This window comes from Loxodonta africana, chromosome 18 (assembly GCF_030014295.1).
Source record: "Loxodonta africana isolate mLoxAfr1 chromosome 18, mLoxAfr1.hap2, whole genome shotgun sequence".
Classification (NCBI taxonomy): Eukaryota; Metazoa; Chordata; class Mammalia; order Proboscidea; family Elephantidae; genus Loxodonta; species Loxodonta africana.
This window is the reverse complement of record NC_087359.1, coordinates 28,579,622-28,605,044: the sequence shown is the minus strand read 5'-3', so window position 1 is coordinate 28,605,044 and position 25,423 is coordinate 28,579,622. Positions and strand designations below refer to the sequence as shown.

Genomic DNA, 25,423 nt, shown 5'->3' with positions numbered 1-25,423 from the left:
ATTTGGAGCCAAAATATTGAGACTATAAAAAAAAAATTTCTGCTGGATCAGCAAGATTTTTAAATATTGTAGTTACCATTTTGTTCCTAAGCTACTTGACAGTGACCCTGTAAATGACAACCCCACCCAACCCCCGTATTGCCTGGTGTGCATCAGGACACTAAGAATCTTCCTGAAGGGCCTGGCTGGACAACACAATGGGGACATTTCTCCACTAATCCCAGAGAGGCCAGAAGGAAGGTGGAGGCCGAACGGGCTAGGGAATCATTCTGGACTCTTCTAGAATGACAGCCTACCTGTTTCCTTCCTTACAAATCAAACTAAAATCCTCAGACTCCCACAAATGCCACCACAGTTCTCTGAAATAGTGACCATGTTCTCAGTTCTTGGTAATTCCTGTTGATTCAGAATAACTCCAGTTCCTGTGTTTGCATTTTGTCAAGCAGACAGTTTACAGCAGCCTTAGAGGACCTGAACGAGGCCATCAAGCTATGTCCAAACAACCGTGAGATCCAGAGACTTCTGATGAGAGTGGAGGAAGAGTGCAGACAGATGCAACAGCAGCAGCAGCAGCAGCAGCCGCCGCCTCAGCAACAGCCTCAGCCGCAGTTACCAGAAGAAACAGAACCTGAACCACAGCATGAAGATATATACTCTGTACAAGATATATTTGAGGAAGAATACCTGGAGCAGGATGTTGAAAATGTTTCCATTGGCCTTCAGACAGAGGCTCGGCCTAGTCAGGGGCTACCAATAATCCAGAGCCCACCCTCCTCTCCGGCCCATCGGGATTCCACCTATATCTCTAGCTCACCTCTTGGCTCTCATCAGGTTTTTGACTTCCGATCCAACAGTTCTGTAGGTTCTCCCACTAGACAAAGCTATCAGTCCACCTCACCTGCTCTTTCTCCAACTCACCAGAACTCTCATTACAGGCCTAGCCCGCCACATACCTCCCCAGCTCATCAGGGTGGATCTTACCGTTTTAGCCCCCCTCCTGTGGGAGGGCAGGGCAAAGAATATCCAAGCCCTCCCCCTTCTCCTCTCCGTAGAGGCCCTCAGTATCGAGCCAGCCCTCCAGCTGAAAGCATGAGTGTCTACAGGTCCCAGTCTGGTTCACCGGTGCGATATCAGCAAGAAACAAGTGTTAGTCAGCTTCCTGGCAGACCAAAATCTCCATTATCCAAAATGGCCCAGCGACCCTACCAGATGCCACAGCTTCCTGTAGCAGTTCCCCAGCAAGGGCTCAGGCTACAGCCTGCCAAGGCCCAGATTGTACGAAGCAACCAGCCCAGCTCAGCAGTTCATTCAAGCACTGTCATCCCCACAGGAGCCTATGGCCAAGTAGCCCATTCAATGGCTAGTAAATACCAGTCTTCACAAGGAGACATAGGAGTAAGTCAGAGCCGGTTAGTTTATCAGGGGTCAATTGGGGGAATTGTAGGTGATGGGAGACCTGTGCAGCATGTCCAAGCCAGCCTGAGTGCAGGTGCCATCTGTCAGCATGGAGGGTTGACCAAAGAAGATCTTCCACAGCGACCTTCCTCAGCATATCGAGGTGGCATGAGATACAGCCAGACACCACAGATTGGGCGTAGCCAATCAGCATCCTATTACCCAGTCTGTCATTCAAAACTAGATCTGGAACGTTCCTCCAGCCAACTAGGTTCCCCTGATGTGTCACATTTAATCAGAAGACCTATTAGTGTCAACCCTAATGAAATCAAACCCCACCCACCAACTCCCAGACCATTGCTACACTCCCAAAGTGTAGGCCTTCGCTTCTCTCCATCTAGCAATAGTATCTCATCCACCTCCAACCTAACTCCTACCTTTCGGCCATCTTCCTCTATTCAGCAAATGGAGATCCCACTAAAACCGGCATATGATAGGTCATGTGATGAGCTGTCACCAGTGTCTCCCACTCAGGGAGGTTACCCCAGTGAGCCCACGCGATCCAGGACCACACCATTCATGGGGATCATAGATAAAACAGCACGGACTCAACAGTACCCCCACCTTCACCAGCAGAATCGGACCTGGGCAGTGTCATCAGTGGATACCGTTATCAGCCCTACATCACCAGGCAACCTGCCTCAGCCTGAGTCCTTCAGTCCACCATCATCCATCAGCAACATTGCCTTTTATAACAAAACCAACAATGCACAGAATGGCCATTTGTTGGAGGACGATTATTACAGCCCCCATGGGATGCTGGCTAACGGGTCCCGGGGAGACCTCTTGGAGAGAGTCAGCCAGGCCTCCTCATATCCTGATGTGAAGGTGGCTCGGACCCTACCTGTGGCTCAGGCATACCAGGACAATCTGTACAGGCAGTTGTCCCGGGACGCTCGACAAGGGCAGACCTCTCCTATCAAACCAAAGAGACCATTTGTGGAGTCTAATGTTTAAAAGACGTTTGTTGGAGTGAGATCCGTATGTTTTCACTGCACATTTTCAGGCTTGGTTTCCACATTCAAGGTAGTTCTCTGGCTTAATTTCTCATGTAGTTTCTGTGTGGTGTTCAGAGGTGGCAGCCCACATGCTGAAATCCTTTGCATGCAGCCGACTGGGAAGCTGGCCTCCAAGGAGCCAGGACTTCAGTTTCTGTTGTCTGTGCCCCAGCCACATGCTCTCTCCCTCTCTTCAGATGCCAACAAGGAGATTTCCGTTCAGCGTGCTTTAACCCAGGGAGATCAGACACACTGGTCAGCTTTTTCCAGGAGACAATCGCTTTCACTGATGTTCTTGTTGTGTAAATGTCTTCTCCTTTAAAAAAACAAAAAATATAAGGTGTTGTTTGTTTTCTTCTAGGAACTTTAGAAAGAGTGTGATTCCCCCTGCCTTCTCATTCTTACCCAGTGTTATCCAAATAGCCAGCCCCAGTGCATACTTGTGCCAGTGGTCTTCTCCTCCGGACTGCCAGCTCCCACAGCCATCAGGTCTAGAATGTTCACTTAAATCACTGCTGGTCTTCATAGAGGGGTAAAAGAGTAGAGGAGTGAGAGAGGAAGTAAGTCTGTTAAATCAGAAGAAAAAAAAAAAAAATATATATATATATATAGTTCTTTGAAATGTCACTCCATTGATTTCTCAAGAGGCGTTTTAGAAAGATTTAGAAAACAGCTAGCTCTTTAAATATTTCAGTCAACCAGGGAAATTGGATGAGAACTGTATATTTTTAAAAAGAATTCACTGAGAATTATTCTCTAGGTTTTTAGCCAATAATTAACCACTAAAAGCCACTCATTTTCCCAGGTTGCAGGAAGGGATAAATAAATACATAGAAAGATTGTTCTGGATTCTCAGTGAAAAGGCAGTAGAAAATCTTAAAGGAACCTGTTTTTTAGATCCTGAGGCATCCTCGAGCATCGTATTCCACAAAAAGCAAATTCTTCCCAAAGGTTGACTGGTGCGGTAATCCTATTAGTTGATCTTTACCTAGAGCCAGACTTGGTTCTACTGGCCCTCTTTTTTAAACTCATATGATATATAGTGAAGAAATTGGTTCTTTGGGAAGCATATTGGATTCTCTTGGAACATAAGACCGATTCCCAGGGTTTCCACCCAGGATCGTTCCCTTCCATCCCAGATATTGTCTAATTCCATTAGAGAGCTATAGTTTCATTATCTGCTATTACAAGAATCATTTCTTTTTTTTTTTTTTTTTCCTTTTCTAAGAGTGTTTGTTTGGGGGATGATATTTGAAAACCAAACACAGCAAAAAGTGTTTCAGGGTGAAGGAAGACCACTTCCCACCCTGTTTTCCAGCCCTGGGCAGGAGTATGTGAGATAGATAGGCTTTCTGGTCCAGTTACTCTCTACGCATTTTCTCCATCTTGTGGTCATTTGCAAACCCTACCTTTGAGTAATGGAGGCCAGCATTAGATGAATGGCAAGAACACAAAAACCAAAGCCTCACACAGGCCTGGTACTGAGTCATGTCACTTTTAAAACTAAGTAACCTAGCCAAGCAAACTAAACAGCAGAGAATCCGTTCTCTCTTATTAGGAATCATTCTGTTAATAAAGGGCTGCAGGAAGAGCAGGTTTCTGAATAAAAATCCAAATGTGACCAGACCTGTTTGTAATAGGAAATGTCCTCTGAAAGGATCCTAAGATGTGGGAGCATGAAGCTGAGGTTGGGAACATTTCTAATTTTGATTGTGCCAAATAGATGGACCCCTGTGCCCCCAGGCCTGAAACAGGACTTGTCTCTGTGTGCTGGGAACAAACAGCTGTGCTGACTCAAGGCCCAGACTCTTCTCGCTCTCTCTGATCCTTAAGGACTGTCTTGTACTCAGCTAGACCCAGAGGGTGGCCATCAATGTTTGTCCTTCTCCCTCCCTCACTTTTCTCTCTCCCTCCTCCCAACCAAAGGTGAAATGTACAGCTGTAGTATCAGCCTCTAGCCAGGACCCAGCAGCCTTTCAGCTCTTCTTTTGGCCAGGGCTCAGCCCTGTTGATCTCTTTTCATCTTGTCACTTTTTAACTGCTTTCTCTTACTGAGGAGCTGCTGTATTTTCAAGAATTGCTCATTTCTCTTAGAAAAGTGCCCCTGCTTATTTGGAACACCACACATACCACCTGCATTCACCTGTCTAGGTAGGTGAGCAGGTTGTGCAATTTTGCAAGTATGCACTGATACTGTTCTTCCCAGGGGTCTCTCTCTTTGTTTTCTAGAACAAACAGGAGACTTAGGGTCTGTGCCCTACTGGGCAAAACACCTAAAATGTCAACAGTCAGAATGCAATTCTTTTTTAGCCATTGTACGAGGGAGGAATAACACTATTGGGCGCCAGTTGTTTTTGAACAGAAAATGTCAACTGAACCCTTATTTGGGCAGGAGGCAAATTTTTCTTTGTAAGCAGACTGCTTGCACCCTGTTCTGCTAGTGCACTGCCATGGTGTGATCTCAGTACTGCCTTTTAGAGCTCCCCCTCCCCCAGCAATACTTTCTGAATCAGTGTCTGGCTTCAGATGGGGGAACATTTTCAGTTGAAACTGGTAAGTTCCATTCACCCAATTCACATCGCCCTGAAATGGAGACAGTGGTGACAAACTTCAGCTTATAGGTTTCTCACCAACCTGTGTGTTCTGTTTGCCCAGAATTCTTGCACTAATAGGTTTCCATCACATCATGTCTATAAATGGGTGCACTTTACTGTTTGAATTTATAACTCTGATAAATACTGGATATTTAAGTGTGAGTAATGTCTTCATTAGAAAATAGGCAGAACTGCTCTTGTCTTAGTGTATTTTTCAAGAACAAAAAGAGGAAAAGAAAGAAATCAAGCAGTGGATCACAACATTTATAGCACAAGGAATGACTTGTATATAAGCATCGAAAAGATTAAGAATTTTTCAGTACAAAAAAAAAATATTTGCAGTGATTTTAAAGTGCTTTTCCAGCAATTTTCTTAGGGACTCCTGAGACATGGTTACTTTATTTACTGGATCAGTAAGGTACACAATTAACAATTAAAATTAATATTTATTTACAAAGTAAAGGGAAAACCTGTGTAACATGAGAATTTGGCACGGACAAAATGGAGACCATTTTGTATCTGCTGTTGTATCTCATCCGGGTTGCAGGCGTGCGCTATTAAAGTCCCAAGTTAATAGAGCACAAACCCTTCTTGTCCTCCTACGTGCCCCTCTTTTTAGATATGTTTAACTTACTCGATGGCTCAGGAAAATCCCACTAGTTAGAATCATGTACAGTACCCAGGTTGTTGTCCAGATATACAAGTTGCTAGTTAGTTAAGCCTGGATTATTAAACACTTTTCCTAAATTATTGTAAACAGAACAGCTTAGAGAAAGGTATTCTCAGTCCTTATATTGTATAGTAGTTTATGAACCCCCTCTCTAAAGATTGGTATTTTTATATTTCAGAGATGTACCCAATAGAAAAAATACCAGTATCTAATATCCATAAGTATTTTTCCTTAGAATTTAGTCATGTACAGTGGGACATGTGGATGTCACCTGTGCTTCACCATACTTTACCACTAGGTGTCACTGTGGCTCTGCACCAGGCTTCTCTGGTAGCAAAGAATGGCAACATCTCCTCTGGGGAGCCGCTTCCCAGGCAGCAGGCAGGCCCATAGGCTCACAGAGTTCAGGAAGAAGGGGACAAAGGCCTAGAAGGAGTTTTCACTCATCTGTGCCAGACAAGTGGCAAGACAAGCTATTTGAACACTACCTGCTTTGAACCTTTAGCCAGGCAGAGGCTGGAAGGAGGTTGATAGAAGTCCCTTGCTTTGGTAGATGAATGGGTATATAGAGGACCTCTTTCTTCCCCATGAGCACCCCTCCTCAGCAATTCTCACCTCCAACTCTTAAAATTCCAGAGGTGTCACAGTTGGGAGGTTTGATTCAAAGCCAGTTGCTCAGTGAGCCTTTGCCACAAAGTGGAAGAGAACCCCCAATGGGCAGGATATGCCCACCCCTGTGCCCAGTCTCCTATCGAGGCATTCAGTGCTCAGCAGCCTCGACCACCCCATTGTCTATTCTTGGGCTGCCTGCTGCTCTTATCCCAAGGGCTGTGCTGCCCTGTGACATGCTCATTGAGAGGTGTGGCTTGTTCTCCTTTTCCTCTAGGAATTCCATACCATCTACCATGACCAACAACATTGAACAAAGGGCTTAGGGGTAAGAGCTACCTACAAAGACGTGTCATGGAAACCTTCACCATGCAATGCCTTGAACTCAGCTCTGGCTGCTCCCAAGAAAAGGTGGCTGGCTAGGGGCCTGGACACAAGCACAATGGGGCTGGTGGAGCCACTGTGCAGAGCTACTTGAATAATCACTGGGTCTTCATCAACTCCTTTTATAATGCAGACCACTCAAGGGCTGAAGTGTTGGTAACCTTCATTTCGGTGTCCAGTGCCTGACAGTAGCTGAACCACCGTGAGATGCTTGTGGCCACGTGATGGCCACAGTCAGAGCTTTGAAAGTACCAAATGAATGCACAATTGGACACCAAAAATCAAGTGTTCATGTCTCCTCACCCATATCATCTCATTTCTTTCTGCCGACTCTGTGATATCCACACTAAGCTGAGCTGTCAGGTTTTAGCTGGGTGCCAACAAAAGCAGGCCAGCATCGCTCTCATTTTTCAGATTGACCTACTCTGTGGAAAGGAAGTAACCTAGCTGCATTGTTTTTGTAGCACTTGCTGGCTGAATTTTTCTTTTGCTAATCACAAGAAAATCTGGTTAGGGGGACTCGGTCACTTCAGTCCCCAAGACCAGACAGTTAATTCTGGAAAATTCAGTACTTGAATGTACCTGCCTTATTGTGTCCCAGCTTAGCAGGGGGAGGGGGGCAGATAGAAGTGCTGGCTGCAGACCTCCACTTCACCCACAGGCTATTTTGGAAATCCGGTCAGTTACATTTCCTGTTCTGTTTGGTTGGGGTTTTGCTGTCCCCGCCGCCTACCTTTGGCTGATTCCTGCTGAGTGGGGCCAGTTCCTTGTCAGGCTCAGGGCAGGTGCCATTCTCAGGCATGGCCTCCTTTCCATTCTAGCACAGCATCTTCGTCTCTGTTCTGTCTCCTCCAAATCCAAGATGATTTTAATTAGTACAGACATGTACAGTCTATACTTAAAAGAGTGATTTGTACTAATATGATTTTGATTCTAACTCCTCTTTGCTGTCCTTTCAAGACACTTGCTGGAAAAAGCTTTAATGCACTTAGTTTTCCTTTAGGTTTTCTATAACTCAGATGTAAAGGACTTTCTCTGTACAGTATATTATCCAATGCATGTTTGTTCTCTATCCTGATATATTGAACACCACACAGTTGTGAACTCGTGCAGTGGGGCTGTCCCACGCCCAGCAGAGGCTTCTAGCCCCCTGTGTATAAGTAAAGACATTTTTCTTGCTGTACTTGCTTGAGCAGTTTTATTGTCTGTACATGTGAGCTGTGTGAGATAGATGTGAAAAGTTTAAATGAATGCATTTTCCTGCCCCATGTATACAGATCGTCATCTGTACAATGAACTATGTATGAAAGCAAATGTACTTATTTATAAATGGTTAACACTTGGAAAAACCGTGGCCATTGTGGTGCTTTTCTTCAGTAACAATACCTCTCCAGGAAGCTGCACCTCCAGCTCAGCCCTCACTGAGGCCTGCAGTGCTGTGGAAGCCTCCTCCCAGGGAAGAATTTGGCAGGTTAAGGTCAAATTCTAGATGATTGGGCTGGTCTCTCATGGGACATCCAGAGTCACCCCTTCATGCATTTATTCACCGAGGAGGTCATTGAGCACCCCCTTGGGGTTAGACACTGTAATAGGCACTCTGTGTGGACAAGAAGACATTGTTCTTAAGGCCTATCAGCAAAGGTTCACTGCATTCACTGACAGAGGGAGGCTTTTTCTTCAAGTGGAAGATTTTCTTTCTTCAGTCATGCTAAGGAAGCACTGACCTCTCCTGGTTTCATTTTGATAGTCAAAGGTACAGCTCAATCCAGCCACTTTACCAAAATCCAAGACTGAAGTGGGCAACAGTCCTAGCTGTAGATCCAAAAGCCGGCTTTGTCAAAGCTGGAGGCCCACTGCTTCCGGTGACTTTATTTTTCCTTCAGAAATCTGGCCAGCATTTCTAATCCTCACCATAAAGAGGACTGCAGGTTTCCTGAAACTGGCTGGAGAGTCAGTACCTTACAAAAAGTGGCCGGCACTGAGCCCTGTAGCTTTTCCTGCCCAACGGCTGCCTCTTTGTCTGCTTCAGGGACAAGCAAGGAAGGAGACCATTTCCACTAGATATCAGATTGTGCTAAACAAACATCCCTGCTCTGTAAGTACAGCCATTTCCCCAAACAGCTGAAGCTGGACACGCAGGAAGACCCCAAGGCCTGTGTAGTCATCCCAGCCAGGTCGCCAGGACTGCCTTCTGAGAAGCAGGGAGGACTCGGGGAGGAGGGAGGATTGGTCACTCAGTCTGAAAACCATTCCTAGGCTGTTCAGTTATTAAAATTCAAAAATGGGTAATTGGTTGGCAGGAACCCCAGCTGTTTCCTTTAAGGATGCCTGGGACATTTGGAAAGAGAAAGGTAATGATTCCTAAAAAAGCTAATTCTTAAAAGGAATCTGCCCTGAACGTAAATAAAAAGCCACTCAGAGTAGAAGCAAAGCACGAACTAGCAGAAGGTAGATTCTCAGAAGTAGTAAACCAGATGCCCTTACCCCTTGTTTTCATTCTTTTACAGTAACTCTTCGGACTTAGATGTGCCATTGTGCGAATATGCCCATGGGGAGCTAGACTCCCCTTGGGAATGAACACACAGGCAGAAACCAATGAGGGGGTGCAGTGTCATCTTTCAGCTTTAAAAAAAAAAAGGCGGAGGAGTATGGAGAGACTTGGCAACTCTGTCATTCCAGTCCCAGGAATAGGATAGAGCATTCGTAAACGGCCCTGTGATAAAAAGGGAGGTCCCTTATAGGATGGTGCTCAGAGGCTGCTCTCCGAGGCCATTCTCCTGAGATGCCCGTTATGTTCCATTAGTTTTGTATAGAGGAGGAAGTGAAGGAGTAGCCCCCCACAGGGGAGGTCATCATCCTCCTCAGGGAGGATCTGAATATTCACAAACAGCAAAGTGACCCATGAGATTTTGAGACTAAAGCCAGAAGTGAGATGGCACATTAACAGGGTCAAGAGCCCTCTGCCCGATATTGACTGAGAAGTCAGCTGGTGACGTGTGTCAAGCCATGCCCTGTGAGGTCCACAGAGAAGCCTTGATTCAGGAAACTCTACGGATGCCTTAAGGATAGGCCTCATGCACTTGTTCATACACACTAGACGCCAGACACAATACAGAAAACAGCTTAAAGAAACGTTAGGAACCAAGTAGTCTTGTTACAAAACACTTATTTACCTCATGAGGGGATTTGTCGTAGGATTCCTTTAAATCATAAGCTCCCTGGTAAATTTTTAAGTTGTTTTAGGCAGGGCTTTGAACTGGTTCCCTCTGATTTGAACCCCTGCTGAGAATTTGCATTTCCACCCCAGATATACTAGATCAGAATCTACAGTCTAACAAGATCCTCAGGTGATTCTTATGTATAATTTTGAGAACCACTGCTCTACTACAGGTTCTCAGAATTGGTCCCTAACCAGCAGCATTAGATTCGCCTGGGAACTCGTTATAAATGCAGATTCTCTGCAGGGTTTCGAACTAAACCAGCACCGTTGGAAGCCCTGGTTTTAGGTGATAGTGCTTCTGCTGAAGCCCTGGTTTTAGTGACAGGGCTTCTCAGGGGAACACAGTACAAGAGGTGCAACCAAATTTACCACAAACAAAGCTCCTGTCTGAGCCAAATGAATTGATCTACACTGTAATCACAGCTTGTTCCAAAAGCTTTGCTCTTCTTATTAAGGAACAAAGAGACATTTAAAAAGGAAAAACGTCAATTGAATACAGAGGGAAACTTCTTGCCAGGGGCCTTATCAGGCTCCTGCAGCTCCACCGTCCAAGCCCTTCTCTCTAGGTTGAGTAAGGGTTTATCACAGGGAAGAGCCTCCTCCACTTGGGCCAGAGACCGGACAAGCTCAGGGCCATTTCAGACTCTGCGCCGTGATAAATATCATTAATCACTTTACCCTCTGTGCCTGGCCTGCAGCTATTTAATTTCTTTCAACCCTCAAACTAACTCATCTATCTGACTCGGCTAAAAGCAGTGGCTCCTTTATTGCCACAGAAAATGAAGATAATAGGCAAGAGGTTTACTGCAGACATTTATTGAATCATCTGTTACAGCAACAACACATTGTACTTCACAGAAGATTGGCCACAGGCAAAATAAACCACTACGGATCTGTCTTTTGGGGGACCTTCTTTGGCTCCTTATTTTCCAACATAACGCTTTGAAAAACAGGCCAGTTTACAACTTTTATTGCAAATTTAACGTTCTGTTTCACTAACAAGCATTCCGGCTGGTGGGGGAGATGCACAATTGTACTTTGGCTGTCTAAGGTAGAGTTTTCCACATGTAAACATTTGTGTGCCAGGTGACTGAAGAGCTGACAGAGTCCCTGCCCTTGCCGAGCACACAGTCTACACCGGCACCCAGGGCAGGCTGCAGAACAGGCCAGAGACCCCGACGGTGCCTAGACAGGGACATTGCCTGAAGCAGGGCCCAAGAGGAAAGCTAGTGTCTGGAAATCTGAGCCGTTCTGGGGACTAGCCCACTTCTCTAAGGCAGCGTTTGGGTTCGAAAAAGGCAACTGTTAAAAGAACAGTACTCAGATTCAGGACTTCTGTTGATTTCTTAATTTAAGTAAACTCTGCTTCAAACTATGTCATGTTCCTCAAAACCCAGAAAATGAGGAAAACAAGGAGAGCATTTGCCAAGTCAAAAAGCACATAATGGATGCTCTAATCATGTTATTTCCAGACCAATGCCAAACAGTGACTCAGCTAACTGCACAACACACTTCACGGGGCTGGAGGGCGTCCAGACACCACCCGGCATCTGTCTAATCACCTTCCTCCAAAGATGGACACCAGGTAAGAGAGGGAGAGGCTTCTCTCTGAAAGCAAAGCAGGAGTCTCCCCATCAAAGGAGGCAACAATGGCAGCTTTTCATTTAAAATAAAAAGCCTCCCTGTCAGAGCAGTGCCTGCACTAGCAAAAAGCTTGTGAGTCAAAGCACAAGACGAGGGGGGCGGGGAGCCACAGGCCCACAATAAGCCGAGCTACCACCCAGACCAGCCCATGGAGGGGAACACCGTCCTGAATCAAACCCTTCCTCCTATTTAGCTGTCCCCATCTGTCGCGGGGAAGTCATCTGAAGTCCTGCACCTCTATCTCCTCTCCCAGCAAAGCCATCCTGGGGCAAACGGGTTGCTGCCGGGCCCAAGCTGACTCTGGAGCTTCCTAGGAGCCAGTCCCTCCCCTCTCCATATATCACTCACTCCCACTGCCAAAGGAGCAGGTTGGTATACACAGCGTGTTATTCAGGCTGGCCGGGCTTCTGGTGTGACTCCAGGGTTACATAGCACAGCAGGCTTGGCCTTTACAGGCCTGTCCCTGAGGCCCTTAGGCTCTCCTGCAGCCTTCCTCTATGCTCAGTGGTACCCACAGACCTCACTCCCATCAGGTGGAGCCACTCTCTGTCTCCTTCGGGGATCCGTTCTTGGGCAACAGGACTTACTACCTAAAGCCTTCTCCATGTGAAAGGACAACAGGGGCAACAGGGCCTTTGTGTGACTACTAGGACTAGTCTAAAGCAGCAGCGAGAAGAGAAAGCAGAGGGAGAACAAACCTAAGTCCCAGAAATTAGCTCCAAAATAGACACAGCTGCACCCCACTCCCCAGCTCCTCTGCAGGAGCCCCTCACCCGGGAGCCACTAATCCTGGGGACAGCCTCAGCAGGGGGCGGGAAGAAAGAAACATCACCCCTACAGAGGCAAGGAGGACGCTGGCTGCGTGCCATCACTGGGAGCTGGGACTGTCTCCCTCCGTCAGCGTCTTGAAGTCCATTGAGAGAGCTTGTTCTTCAGCCTGGGATGGCCGCTTCCAGTCAGCGCGAGTCAAGATGTAGAGCACAACCACACCAAAGCAGGCCAACAGCAAGCCCAAAATGTTGGCCAAGACACCCTCAGGCGTGAATGTGCTGTACTTAGTCCTACAGGGTTAAGATAGAAGAAAGAAGCCACCCAAGAAGTCACAGTTAGGCCAAATGCCATTCATACCCTGGGCCAGAAAGATGCCACAGTATTCCAACACCAGTTCCCATCTGCCCCCACCCCAACAGAAAAATTACTGCTTATCTAACACCAAAAAAGCTGGCTCAGAAACAGGGCTCAATCATTGTAAGTAATCATGGGCCCTGCCCTCTCGTGTCATGGGACACTCACCCAAGTTTAAACAGTAGCGCCTCCTTCAGGCCAAGCAGGGCTGTACCCACAGAAAGGAGGAAGATGGTGGCGCCAAAAAAGATGTGCTGTGGGCGGTAGCGGCTTCGCAGAGAAAATGAAGCTCCAGGGAACAGGAAGAAGCTGAAGCCCACGAGCCACTACAAGGAAAGGAGAGGAGGTGCTAGGGGACTGAGCAAGGCTGGGCACCTCCCTCCTGGCCACCAGCTGAGCAGCTCAGAGGACACCCAAATCAGCTGCTTCCAAGCTAGGGCTGCCAACTCCGTATCCAGCTGCTTGGCTTCCTTCATCTTAAAAGCAATGGCAGGGGAAGCACTAAGCACTTATAGGAAAGAGTACTGGCCCTCAAACACTTGAAGCCTCACCTCAGCACATCATATTCATACACTCGGAAGGCTGGGCACATGGCCAATCACATTCGCTAAGTCAGCCAGCTGGAAGGGTACCTGGGATCTAAGACACCCTCCGCTATAAAACCCTGGGTTTGTACCCACTTCACAATCTGAAGACAGCATCCAACTGTACTAAAGCCACCCTTGCATCTTTGGGAGTCCCTGGAAAATGGGCTATCGCTCCCCTCCCTCACCCCATCTCCCCCATCCCGTGTTGGTGGCCCAGGGACCTGTGGGGCTGAAAGGACTCACCTGCACAAAGTAAAGGGTGAAGACGAGAATCCCACACCAGCTGTGCAGGCTATACAGGTCAGCATAGCCCTTCTTCTTGTGGTAGTTGAACACCGCCACCAAGCCTGGACCAGACAGGATAGGTCATGTGAGGACAGGGCTGGGCATGGAATAGGGAGGGACAAGGTGATCCAAGGAAAGTTGTGCTGACTGGAACTTTTGGACTCCCATCACAGCTCTATGGCTGCCAGTACCAAGTGTCCCTCCTAGGATGATGGAAGGTTAGGCATGGGGGAGCAGGAACCGTAGCAGAACAGGAGTGAGGAGCTTAGACGGTTGGAGCATCTACTTCCCCGAGCCTGAGCTAGGAGCGGGGAAAGGGAAGGCTGTGCCAGGAACTCACCGACCAGAGCAATGATGAATGCAAAGACATGCAGCAGCCCGTGCAGGACTTTGGTTGTGCGTTTGGCCTCGTTCCTGAAGACACGGTAAACCAGCAGAGCTTATGGGAAGGGAGAAAAGGAACAAAGTACATTAGCCTGTGTTCATGGCTTTCCTGCCGCAAGCACCAAGGAGGCCCGCCATGGCGGGAGATGTGGAGTTAGGGGCCGGACAAGGTATCTCAGGCACAGGAAACCCATCCGGGGCCCTTCAAGGTCGGCACCCTTGGGCTGTATGTCCCTGAACACTGCAGCCCCATCCACCCACTTCCCAAACATCTACCCAGAGGCTGGCATGATTCCTGGGGCCACAAGAGGCAGCAAAGGTAAGGGGCACGGCCCACAGTCTCTACCTACAGCAACCGCCAGGCCCCTCAGAGAGCTCCACCCCAAGCTGGACACCTTCCCAGGTGTCCTGTGTAACCCAGATTCATCATGCAGTCACAGTGAGGTGCCACCAAGCTTCTGAGTTCACCTTTTAGCTGTGTTGGCCCCCACACAGTCCAGTATTAAAGCCTGGTCAGACAGTCACTATGTCAACCAGCAGGCTCCCTGCTTCGAAACCCCTGGTTCCCAAAGCAGAAATTGTGATCCCACCTAGTTTACCCTCACTGCCTGAGGGGGCAGAGCCAAGTCGCTTAGGGGATCTTCTCAGGATTCTGCTGCTGAGGGGGTAGCTGTGGCTAGGGCCACATCTAGGAAGAATGGCTCAAGCAAATATAGACCCAGCTTTCTAGTTTTTTTTTTTTCTAGTTAGCAGACCAAGAAGGCCACACATGGCCACCAGGAGGATGGAGGCCAAGCACCCCTATTCCCACCCCAGGGAGGTACTCTAGCTCAGCCAAGTCCAACATCCCTCCACACACTCCTGTACACCTTTTTCCAACCTCAAACCAAAGCCCGGCCCAGCAACCTGCCCTGTGACATGCATAGCCTTGGAGGCTCCTTGTTAAAGCAAGAATGCAAGTGCTGGGACAATGTGGGCAAGGATTGGGTTCCCAGTGTCACCAGGCTCTAGCCCAGCTTCCTTCTCTGCCTTTCCTAGAATCATAGATTTGTATAACTAGAAGAGCCCTCAGGGGTGACAGAAGCCCTGCAAACGGCCTCTCTCATGTACACCTCCCGTGGGAGCCTCACCATCGCCCTGCAGGAAGATCAGGCCGATGACCATGCAGAGGGGATGCACATTGAACTGCAGGGCGCTCTTCCAGGCAATGCCGCCTCGGTACAGGCCGAGCCAGGCGCCCGTCATGGCCACCACGGTCAGACCCAGCAGCTGGGAGAAGGCCACGTAGTAAGGCAGCCCTCTGGGGACAGCGGCTGTGCCGACGCCACTCTCCATGCTGAGGCGGCTGCTGAGGAAAGACAGCAGAGCTCAGAGGAGCCCACAGCTTCCCCATGCCACCCCTGCTGTTGTCTACCTGCCCCCGCTCCCCCAGATCCCTGGGCAGTGGTCCCAAGTCTCAGCAGCAGCCCCAGAGATGGACCCTGGGCCTGGCTGGAGCTTCCTATGCAAGTAAAGACACTCCCAGGTCTGGTGACAGGAGGACCAGCACCTGTGCTTTATTTTCTGCCTCATGAGACCCTGGGTTCTCTCAGGTGGGACTTACAGGTAAATTACAGGTACGTCAGCAAATTTCTTGGAGGTACAGAGTTAGGCACTTTCTCCCACAGATGGACCATAAAGTGCATCTGAGGTGAGAATGGAGAACCCACCTCCCCATCCTGAGGCCCCATTTGTTAAGCCCCAGGCTGGAAATGGGAGAGCAGGTGCCCACCCCACAGAGCCTGGGCCTGGCCATCAGACCCCTCCTCCCCACACAGCACCCCCGCAGAATTCACCCAGCTTGTCAGTGAACGTGCCAACCCTGTGGTGCCTGCAGGGGCAGCCCAGCAGCTCCTTTTCCCTTGTCGCCTCTTTCTCCCGCTCCAAACCCAGGGCAGGTTAGAGCCACACCCCTCTCTCTGGAGAGACGTCCAAACTGAAGGCTAGAGAAATGAGAGCTACAAAGAAGACTGCCTCACCACTTAAATTCATAAAGTGTTTTCACATACACTATATGAGTTACAACAACCCTATAAAGAAAACAATCTCTTTTATTCTATAAAGCAGGTGTATCACTATGTTCATTTTCCAGATAAGAAAATGGAGGCTCCAGGAGGCTTGAGAAAGCCTCGCCCAAGAGGCCGCACAGCAAGCCCATGAGAGTGTTGGCGTCAACTCTTCGCCCTGAACCTCCTGGCTCTCCTGACCCCTGCCCAGCCAGCACCCCCACACCACACACCCAGGTGTCACTGGTCCAGACCCATCTTCACAGCCCTCTCACTGTCCCATGATCCCTTGCGGATGGTGACATTGGGCAGCGGGAGAATGAGGAGGAGAGGAGGGAAGGGACAGCTACAAAGACAAACGGGCTCGGCCTGCCCTAGCTTTGCCCACCCAAGCCCACAGAAAGGTGCTCGCCCAGAGCAGAGTGTGGAACAGCTCACCAGCTTTCCCACCCAGAGGGTCACAAACTCATCTCCCCTACCCCACTGGTACCGGCCTCCCCAGCCCAGTCTGGCACGTCCCCTCCAGGGCGGCCATCTCCAGCCCACCGGCACCAGCCTTGCTGAAAGCAGCCATGGAAACACCCTGAGCTTCTCCATTGTCAGCAGAAAGCAAGCCGCAGCGAGCCTAACACAGAGACCTCCGGGCTGAAATACTGTCCGGTAACCCCTCCAGCACCCAGATGCAGTCTCTACCCTCAGGTGTCAGCCTTGCCTTCCTGTCCTGGCCTTCAGCTCTGTCTTTAATCCCCAATCTTCTCTGCCACGTCTCACAGCTGTTAGCAACTCCCACCATTAAAAAAAAAAAGAAGAATTTTAATACATGCGCCCTGTGGTAAATTGCAGATAAACAAAAAAGAAAAAAGTTTACAAGTAATAACATTTTGATTTATGTCCTTACATTCATTTCTCCTTAGAAATATATATTCTTTTATAGAAACAGGATCACATTTTTCTAAGCTGTTTTTTCTATATCATGCATATCTTTTCACCAATGAATATCATCTACCTCATCATTTTCATAACTGAACAGGTTGTGTTGTACGGCTGTTCCATATTTTAACCAATTCCCTAATCCCTTGTTATTAAACATTTAGCTGGCTTCCAGTTGTTCATTAAATAAACACCACTATGTGGTTGTCTTTGCATACTTGTCTAATTAAGTCCTAAGCAGAAAAATGGAATCCTGAGGAAAGGGCTGTGTTCTTTTTTAGGTTTTTTGTTTGTTTTTGTGGCATTTAAAGCAGTGTTTAGTAAAAATTAATAATAGTCTTATATACATACATCAATAATCAAACATCTAACTCAAAAACCTACAAAATGAATAACACTATAAACTGAATAACAAAGAATAAGAAATTAATAAGTAGTCAGCTGTTCCTCTTCCCTGACCAGTTCCCTTAGTCCGGTGTCTACATCTGATCAGGAAACCTCTCCCTTCCCAGCAGATACTGGACTACAGAGAGCTACCATAACTATCCTTTCTGCTGAGGGAGTGGGGGGCTCTTGTATTATTCAGTTCCTTCAAATTTTACCTTGGTTCTGGAATTGTAGAGAATTACTTTTCTCACATCCAGTTTCATAGCCCCTAACAACAGTTTAACCAAAATGGGATTTCTGAGGAGATGCTGCCCTTCACTTAACTGGAAAATTCTCTTCCCTGCACCGTACATCCAACTCCATCTGCTTCCCATTAAAGAAAGTTCTTAGGTATCTGAAAAGACATTTTTCTAATGATAAAGGAGACAGATGAGACAGGTAAATACATAACAAATGGCACTATAGACAATGCCAACAAAATGACCAGTATTTCCACATGTTTAAGATGAGTAAGTATTATTAATACATGACTTTCTCAGAAGCACAGACAGGGAGAGGAGGCCAGATGGGTGGTGGGTGTGTTCCCTGCTCCTCATCCTCTCTTCACTGTGTACCCTAAGCCCTCAGAAGCTCTGCCTTTTTTTTTTTTTTTTTTTAGGTTTTTGATACATTCTGCCAAAGCATCTTCCAGAAACACAGCCCCAACCTACACTTCCAGGGCAGGTGGGACACCTGTTTCCAGAAGCCCTGGTGGACAGTGAACCCCTTATTTCTAGAATTCTAGCATCTGCCCTTATCTGTCACTTCTACACAAGTGACTCCTAAATCTAGTGCCGACTCTGTCCTCTCCCCCAATCTCAAACCACAGTTCTAACTGTCCACTATACATCTCTACCTGGACATCGCACAGACACTTGAAACTCACACACCCAAACTCACTAAACCTCCCACTTAGCCAGTGAGGCTGCTTACCTCGTCCCCAGCACTTACACCTTGGCACCTCAGACAGACCACCGAGTCCCAGCAGGTCTCTCCCTCCCTAGGTCTCTTGCCATGACTCCCTTCCTGACCATCCTCACTGCCACCACCCGATGGATTCAAGACACGCAACTTCCCCCCACCTGAGGCTATCAAAACCGCATCCTTATTGGTCCCTTTACCTCCAGCTACCCTCTACAGCCATGGTTAGTGATTTACCCTCTTCAAGAGCCTGACAAGCCAGGACACTCTCAGCTCCCTAAGTCATGGCCCCCGTGCAGAAGCTGTCGCCCATTGCCCACAGGTAAAATGCCACCTCCCTACCATGACCCTAATTCACTCTCCATTTCCTTACCAAGCTCATTCAAGGGACTCTCTCTACTCCCTGAATAGAAGAACACTACAAGTTGTTGTTATTCCTTCTACCTCACACACCTCCTGCCACGTCCCTGCTCCCTGCAATACGTGCCCCCTCCTCCACTCCCCCGCAAGGATTTGCTCCAGGACCTGAAGTGGGCGTTGTGTTCCTCAACGTGTGTGTCGTGTCGTACCCCCACCCCACCCCCCCGCCCCACCTACCTCCCCCCCCCGCCCCCCGCGCAGCACTGGCACCTGTGCGTCCCCAGGCTCTCCTGCACTGACTTACCCTTCCGGCCTCGTCTTATGTTAATCTCTGGTGTGCGTCTGCCTCGGCACACAGGGAGCTCCTTGAAGGTAGGGCTGCGGCTTACCCTTCTCTGAGTGTCCCTGAGTGCCCTGACTCTAGCAGGAAAAATGCACTAGATGGAGAAATGCTGTCCTCTGGTCACTTCACGTGTCCTCTATCCTCCTCCCAGTTCGCCGCCCTCATTTATTAGCTTCACCCCGTGCAGTCGGAACCTGATTAGCCCTGAGTTAGGACGTGCAGAAGGAACATCACTCTGCTGCTGTCCGACCCGCCACACATCTCTTATTTTTTAAATTGCGGTGAAAATATATTCACCAAAACATTCGCCGCATTTACAATTCTGTGACACTGATTACATTCTTCATGTTGTGCCACCATTATCGCTAACCTTTTCCACCACTGCTAACATAAACCTAATGCCCCTCCCAACAAAAACTCCCCCTTCTTCCCTCCTTCCTGCTCCTGGTAACCATTAATAAGCTTAGGTTTCTATAATTTGCTTATTTCATATAAGTGAGATCATACAGTTATTTGTCCTTTTACAACTTACAATGTTAGCACAGTGGTTAAGAGCTCAGCTACTAACCAAAAGGTCAGCAGTTCAAACCCACCAGCCTCTCCTCAGAAACCCTAGCAAGTGAAAGTGATTATGATGAAGAATCTGTTGCGAGCAGGGATTGGTTCAATCATTTCCCAAAGTGAGAGCATGTTTATATAACATTAAAGGGCAAGTACGAGTTGTCCGTTAAGTTGGCCGTTTCCATTTAATCCAAAGGCAGCTCTCCTGGTCCACACCAGCCCCCGGAAACCAGGCATCAGAGGAAGTCCAAGATAAAGAACCACCTTTGGTCTGGGGTCTTAAAAGCTAGCAAGCGGCCATCAGAGATGCATCAAATGGTCTCAACCCACCTGGAGCAAAGGAAAAGGAAGAACAGCAAAGACACAAGGAAAATATGAGCCCAAGAGAAAGAAGGGGCCACATAAACCAGAGACTACATCAGCCCAAGCCTAGAAGAACTACATGACTGTCCTGACAGGGAACACAACAGAGAATCCCTGATAGAGCAGGAGAAAAGTGGGATGCAGACCTCAAATTCTAGAAAAAAGATCAGACTTACGGTCTCAGACTGGAGAGGCCCCAGAGGTCATGGACTTTCTGTTAGTCCAAAACTAAAACTGTTCCCAAAGCCAACTCTTCGAAGATTAGACTGGACTATAAGACATAAAATGATACTGGTGAGGAGTGTGCTTCTTAGCTCAAGTAGACACACGAGACCATGTGGACAGCTCCTGTCTGGAGACGAGACGAGAAGGCAGAGGAGGACAGGACCTGGCTGAATGGACACGGGAAATACAGGGTGGAGAGGAGTGTGCTGTCACATTGTAGGGAGAGCAACTAGGGTCATGTAACAATGTGTGTATACATTTTTGCATAAGAAAGTGACTTGAATTGTAAACTTTCACTTAAAGCACAATAAAAAAATAATAATAAAAGAACCACCTTCGAAACCACGGAGGCCCAACTTATGGACAAAATATCCCACTTTGATGTATAAGAAAATAGAGACTCAAAGAGAATAAATGACATGCTCAAAGTTACCGTCAGCAAATAGCTGCTCAGCTCAATGGTTTATTAAGCACTTACTATATGCCAAAGGAGTCCTAGTGGTACAGTGGTTAAGCACTCAGCTGCTAACTAAAAGGTCAGTGGTTGAAACCTACCACCTGTTCTGCAAGAGAAAAATGTGGCAGATTGCTTCCATAAAGATTACAGCCTTGGAAACCATATGGGGCAGTTCTACTCTGTCCTATAGGGTCATTGAGTCCAAACCGACTAGATGGCGACAGATTTGGTTTAGAGTTTACTATATGCCAGGCACTCTGCTAGATACTAGGGCTACAGATAAGACAAGTTCCCTGGCCATTCGGGGCTGACAGACAAGTTGCAGGGCAGACATAGATTTTAAAGTGAAGGGTTTTAGGAATTCAAGCCAAGTCTGCCCAACTCCAAGAGATGTTCCTCCAAGTCTTCTCCAAGTGGTATCTCAGCTCTGCACTAACACCCCAGTAATTAGGGCTCAAGAGTTTCAATTAAGCCCCCACTTGAGCTGTCATGCCCTCCAAATACTGTAGCCAATCAGGGACCCAGTCAGCTGGTCGAGGTGGTCACTCGGAGGCAGAGCTCCAAGGCTGTCCTGCCCAACTCCATGCAACGCTGGTGGTGCAGCCTCCCCTCTGTACCAGCTCACAAGTTGGGTGAGCCCAGCACAGCCGAGAGCACGGTGTGTCCCTGCATGCTCGCCCAGGGAAAGGCACCAGGACAAGAGAATATGGGCAAAAGAGAGGCGTTATAGGATGGCGGACGAACCGCAAACGCTTCGTTTCAATTTACTGCTAATGCAGCTCTCCTGGTCCACATCAGCCCCAGCTAACCACGGGTCCAGAGGAAGCCCGAGATAAAGAACTTTTGGAACCGTGGAGGCCCAAGCTACCTCCCTACCCTCCCCTCACTGGAAGGGGACGCCCCTAAGTCTAAATGTGAGGGATGATGGGAGACTTTGCATCCGAGCCAAGCAAGGAGGCACTCCTCCTCGCAGGCCTGGGGCTGGCCTACTGACCTCACAGTCAGTTCTCAGTGTGCAAACCCCAGACTTACAAAAAGTAATGTAGTGAGTGGTTTTGTGCTTTACAACAGATGGACTGAAAGATTCCTTTAGCAACAGATTCCCCTATGGCTTATTCAGTTTGACGTCACTGCAACGAGGGGCTGTGTTCGGTGCCGGAGGATGAAGACATTTCAATGTCTCTGGACAGTCTGACCCACCCACATACATGTGCAAATCTTGACACCATGAACATCCACTCCCTAGGCAGCAAACAGGCCTCTGAACCTTGGCTCTCACTTTCCAACCTGGACAGGGAGGGTATGCTCTCGTCCTTCCTTCCTAACTGGGTGGTACCCAGACACCTCCTGTGTTCCAAACCAGAGCTGAGGGCAGCAGCTTCAAGGGAAGCGGCCACTCTTCATCCCCAAAGGCTTCCTCTGCCCAGCACACCTGAGTCTTGGACCCAAAGGTGGCCCTTACGTAGCCACCCTCCTCTCTCAGAGCACAGGCTGCAATGACAGATCTCTGGCAGCTCCTGGAAACTTGGGCTGTGACGGTAACCCCCACACACACCCCACCTGCAGTCAGGCTCCACTTAACACAAATGGACAGGGACAGCAGCTGCCGGAGGGCTAGACTGTACACTGAGCATCACTCTCCTCCCCATCCTGAGGCACTTTATTAAAAGAGAACCAAGCTAATCTCGTTAGGGAGGCCAGACACTGTGCAGGTTGCTCAGCCTGGAAGCAGGTGGGCGGGAGCCTGGCAGGGCTGGAGCCCTTCTTATTAGAAGCAGGGTTTTAATTGAGTTAGAAAAGACCAAGAGAGGCGAGAGGGGACTAGATCTTTCCTTAATGGGGTGAGGGGGGAAATGGCTTGAAGGTCCTTGATGTGAAGAAAGAGAAGGCACATTGAGGGATAAGCTCTTAGCTGGGGCCCTTTCTTATCAGTTCCACTCAGGAAGAAAGCAGAGCTTGAATTTGGACAATGGCCGGCTTCCGCTTTAGGCACAGGAGGCCCATGCGAGGGGCCATGATGCTCATAGGAACCCACAGAAGTGTTCCCATTTATGTTAAAAATCAGAAGAAGAAATGAACTTTTAGGGTCCATGTCCCCCTTTTGAGCCTATTCCTCATCTATAAGGTGGGGGATACCGGCTCTACCTTACTAGACTCTCTCATCCAATTACCATGGAGCTGATTCCAACTTACAGCAATGCTACAGGACAGACTAGATCTGCCCCATAGGGTTTCCAAGGCTGTAATCTTTACGGAAGCAAACTGCCACATCTTTCTCCCACGGAGCGGCTGGTGGGTTTGAACCATTAACTTTTTGGTTAGCAGCTGAGCACTTAACCACTACACCACCAGGGCTCCTTTTACTGGACTCTAGCAAAGATTCAGTGGGATAAATATGTACCAGCGCCTAGCATGGTATCTGTCCCACAGTTGACATTCAAAGAGAGATCCAACAAAAACTAAATCCAGTCCTAATAGCACCTTAGAAAGTCTCACAGGTCAGAAGCTGTTAACACATGAGAGGTGGGACCACAGCCAGCCAGATGGCAGCAGACAGCGCTGCCCCTCTAATACATCCACACTCCCCTGTGTCCACCATCAGACCCCCACTGAGCAGAACCCCCCGCCCCCCACCGGAGCTGGAAACAGCGTAAGACAGTCTGCTTTTAATCTCTGATACTTGATATTCCCAAAACTCATTTAGGGATTGATTAGACAGGGGGTGCTTTGTGAAGCCACACTTTTGGAGGTGGTTAATTTCTCAAGCAAGGGGCCCTGGCAGCACAAAGGTTAAGGGATTGGTGGCTAGCTAAAAGCTTAGTGGTTGGAACCCACTCAGCAGCTCGGTGGGGGAAAGACCTGGCAATCTGCTTCCGTAAAAACTCCATGGCACCCAACATCAGTTTCCCTTGGCAGCCGGGTTTGCCAAGGCTAGTCCACCAACACCTTGTAATACTACTGAACCACTTGGGTTAGCAGAAGCCCTAGCTGCAGGCCAAGGGAGGGTGGCTGTGGCTAAGGCAGGAATAGTAGTAAGACAAAGAGGGTGGTTCCACCTCAGAGCCCAGGAGGCACCTCCTACAAGGGGGTGGGGCTGCAGCAGCTCTTCTTCCTTATGGGTCTTGCCTTGGCATTTACAAGTTGGGGGTTACCTGTATTTTCTATCTCAATCCAATCTCAAATCAAGGCAACCAGAGGAGGTGGCATAACTTTGTAGTTGTTTTCACCCTGCCTATGAAAGTAAAGGAAAAGAACCCAGGCATCCTAAGACGGAGCTTCATTTAATGAGTATTCCAAAATCCTCGAAGAGTGCCAAGGTGGAATGAATGACAAAAGGAAACTAAAGGGCGAAAGATTTGTAAGGGGTGCCAGCCTCTGAAGACATGTCTGGGAGTCCAGGGTCCACATGGATATCTGGGGCCCACGGGGGAAGGGCAGGCAGAGAAAAGAGGCATTCCTGCCATCCCACCCTCCACAGCTACCCGCCGTGCCACAGTTCAGGGCCCACCGAGGCCAACTCAAGGAGTCAGGATCTCCCAATCTGGACGCTCTTATCCTCACATGAAGCTGGGGGTGTTAAGGAGAGAAAAGAAGGGATCTGCTAGCTAGATCACCCTGAGGCAGAGGTCCCACCACCTTCAAAGAAGTTCCGGTTTCAGGTCTCAAAAGCACAGTGGCAAATGTTGGACGATCCACTTCTACCTTGCCTTATTCTAGAACATGGCAAATATTAGCCATAGGCCTGTAAGGTTTAGATTCGGGGTCACCTGCCCTCTCCATTTTAACTTCAGCAGAGACTCCCAGCACAAGGGCAGACCCAGGGCCAGGGGATGCGCTCCGAGCCTGGGCAGAAGGCTGACAACTCCAGGAGGGAGCAGGACACGCTTGTTCACCTCCCGGCCTTGTTCAGTGGCCCCTCCAAGCCTGGGGAGGCAGGACTACATCTGAGAGCCACGGAGGTGAGGCAGGGAAGCGAAGTGGGCAAACTTGCTTCGGGCCCGGGGAGCCGACCTGTTCCGGCGCAGGCGCGGTCTCTCCCGTGTCCGGCTCACCTGGGCCCGCCATTTCCGCCGCCCCAACCCGGCGCACCTGGGTCCGACCCGCCCGCGTCGCCTTCCCGCTCCGCGCCAGGGGCTCCGCGCCCACCACTGGCCGGGGCGCCTACCTAGTCAGGCGCCAGGCCTGGAGTTCGTCCCCACTGCGCGGCGCCGCCCACCGACCTGCGAGCGTCCCCGCGCTGCGCCTCGGCCGCTCTGCCGGTTCCTCCAGCCGCCGGGCTCAAGCGGGCGCGCGCGGGCTGGGAGACAGCGTCGCCATGGCTACCGGGCGGCGGCCGCCGGTTGGCAGCGAGGCGCACGACACTGCGGGTGTCACGCGGCAGGCGCGGGGCGAGAGGGGCCGGAAGTGCCCCCGGAGCCCCGGGGTCAAGGCCCGACCCGCCGGGGCGCCTCGTCAGTGCAGGGCCCCCTGTGGTTCCGCTCGGCCTCCGGACAGGGCCCTGCCAGAGCCGGCGCCCAAGCGGCGACACCTCGATGGCAGGGGCTGCCGCGCAGGACGCTGAGGGGCGAGAACCGTGGCCACCGTCACCTCGGCCTTTTGGACCCGTGCTTGGGTAACCTTCGAAATACGGGCCTCCCAACCCAGCCTCTGGAACTTCCCATGTTCGGGGAGCGCAAAGGGGTCTGCGGCCAGATGGGGGCGTGTGGTGTTTGCGTCGCCCGCGGGTAGAGAGGGGACCACGGGGGAGCCCCTCCAGCTCCAGCCCTTGCCCAGGTGCATTTCGGTGGCCGCGGACGAAGCTGGAAGGGGCTGCCGGGTTCGCACAGGCTGGGGCAGG

The 25,423-nt window shown here is 49.4% G+C and overlaps 2 protein-coding genes across 11 annotated transcripts in view; one reads left to right on the top strand and one right to left on the bottom strand.

Annotated features, from left to right (window-relative positions):
- Positions 1-10,008, top strand: part of TANC2 (tetratricopeptide repeat, ankyrin repeat and coiled-coil containing 2) — a 375,358-nt gene extending 365,350 nt beyond the window's left edge. For 4 of the 10 annotated variants that reach the window (XM_023553790.2, XM_023553792.2, XM_023553791.2 and 1 more), the window contains one exon: positions 447-10,006. In XM_023553790.2, the coding sequence (XP_023409558.1) occupies positions 447-2,412 (1,966 nt within the window). In that variant the 3' untranslated portion in view covers positions 2,413-10,006. Of the gene's footprint in view, positions 1-446 lie in introns of all 10 variants that reach the window. The other 6 variants (XM_064270957.1, XM_023553794.2, XM_023553793.2 and 3 more) reach the window with 5 other exon arrangements.
- Positions 10,009-10,730: 722 nt separating this feature from the next.
- On the bottom strand, positions 10,731-24,913 carry LOC100667409 (transmembrane ascorbate-dependent reductase CYB561). The gene is made up of 6 exons (XM_023553795.2): positions 24,752-24,913; positions 15,086-15,303; positions 13,912-14,010; positions 13,530-13,633; positions 12,868-13,025; positions 10,731-12,635 (listed from the first exon to the last, which is right to left on the bottom strand). The coding sequence occupies exons 2-6, from the start codon at positions 15,288-15,290 to the stop codon at positions 12,443-12,445; spliced, it is 759 nt and encodes a 252-aa protein (XP_023409563.1). The 5' UTR covers positions 15,291-15,303; positions 24,752-24,913; the 3' UTR covers positions 10,731-12,442.
- Positions 24,914-25,423: the final 510 nt, after the last annotated feature.

Coding starts and splice junctions, on each gene's coding strand:
- LOC100667409 (XM_023553795.2), bottom strand. CDS start 15,290: ATGGAGAGTGGCGTCGGCACAGCCGCTGTCCCCAGAGGGCTGCCTTAC. Junction 13,634..13,911: donor ATTCATCATTGCTCTGGTCG/GTGAGTTCCTGG, acceptor TGTCTGGTCCAG/GCTTGGTGGCGGTGTTCAAC. Junction 12,636..12,867: donor GCGCTACTGTTTAAACTTGG/GTGAGTGTCCCA, acceptor TTAACCCTGTAG/GACTAAGTACAGCACATTCA.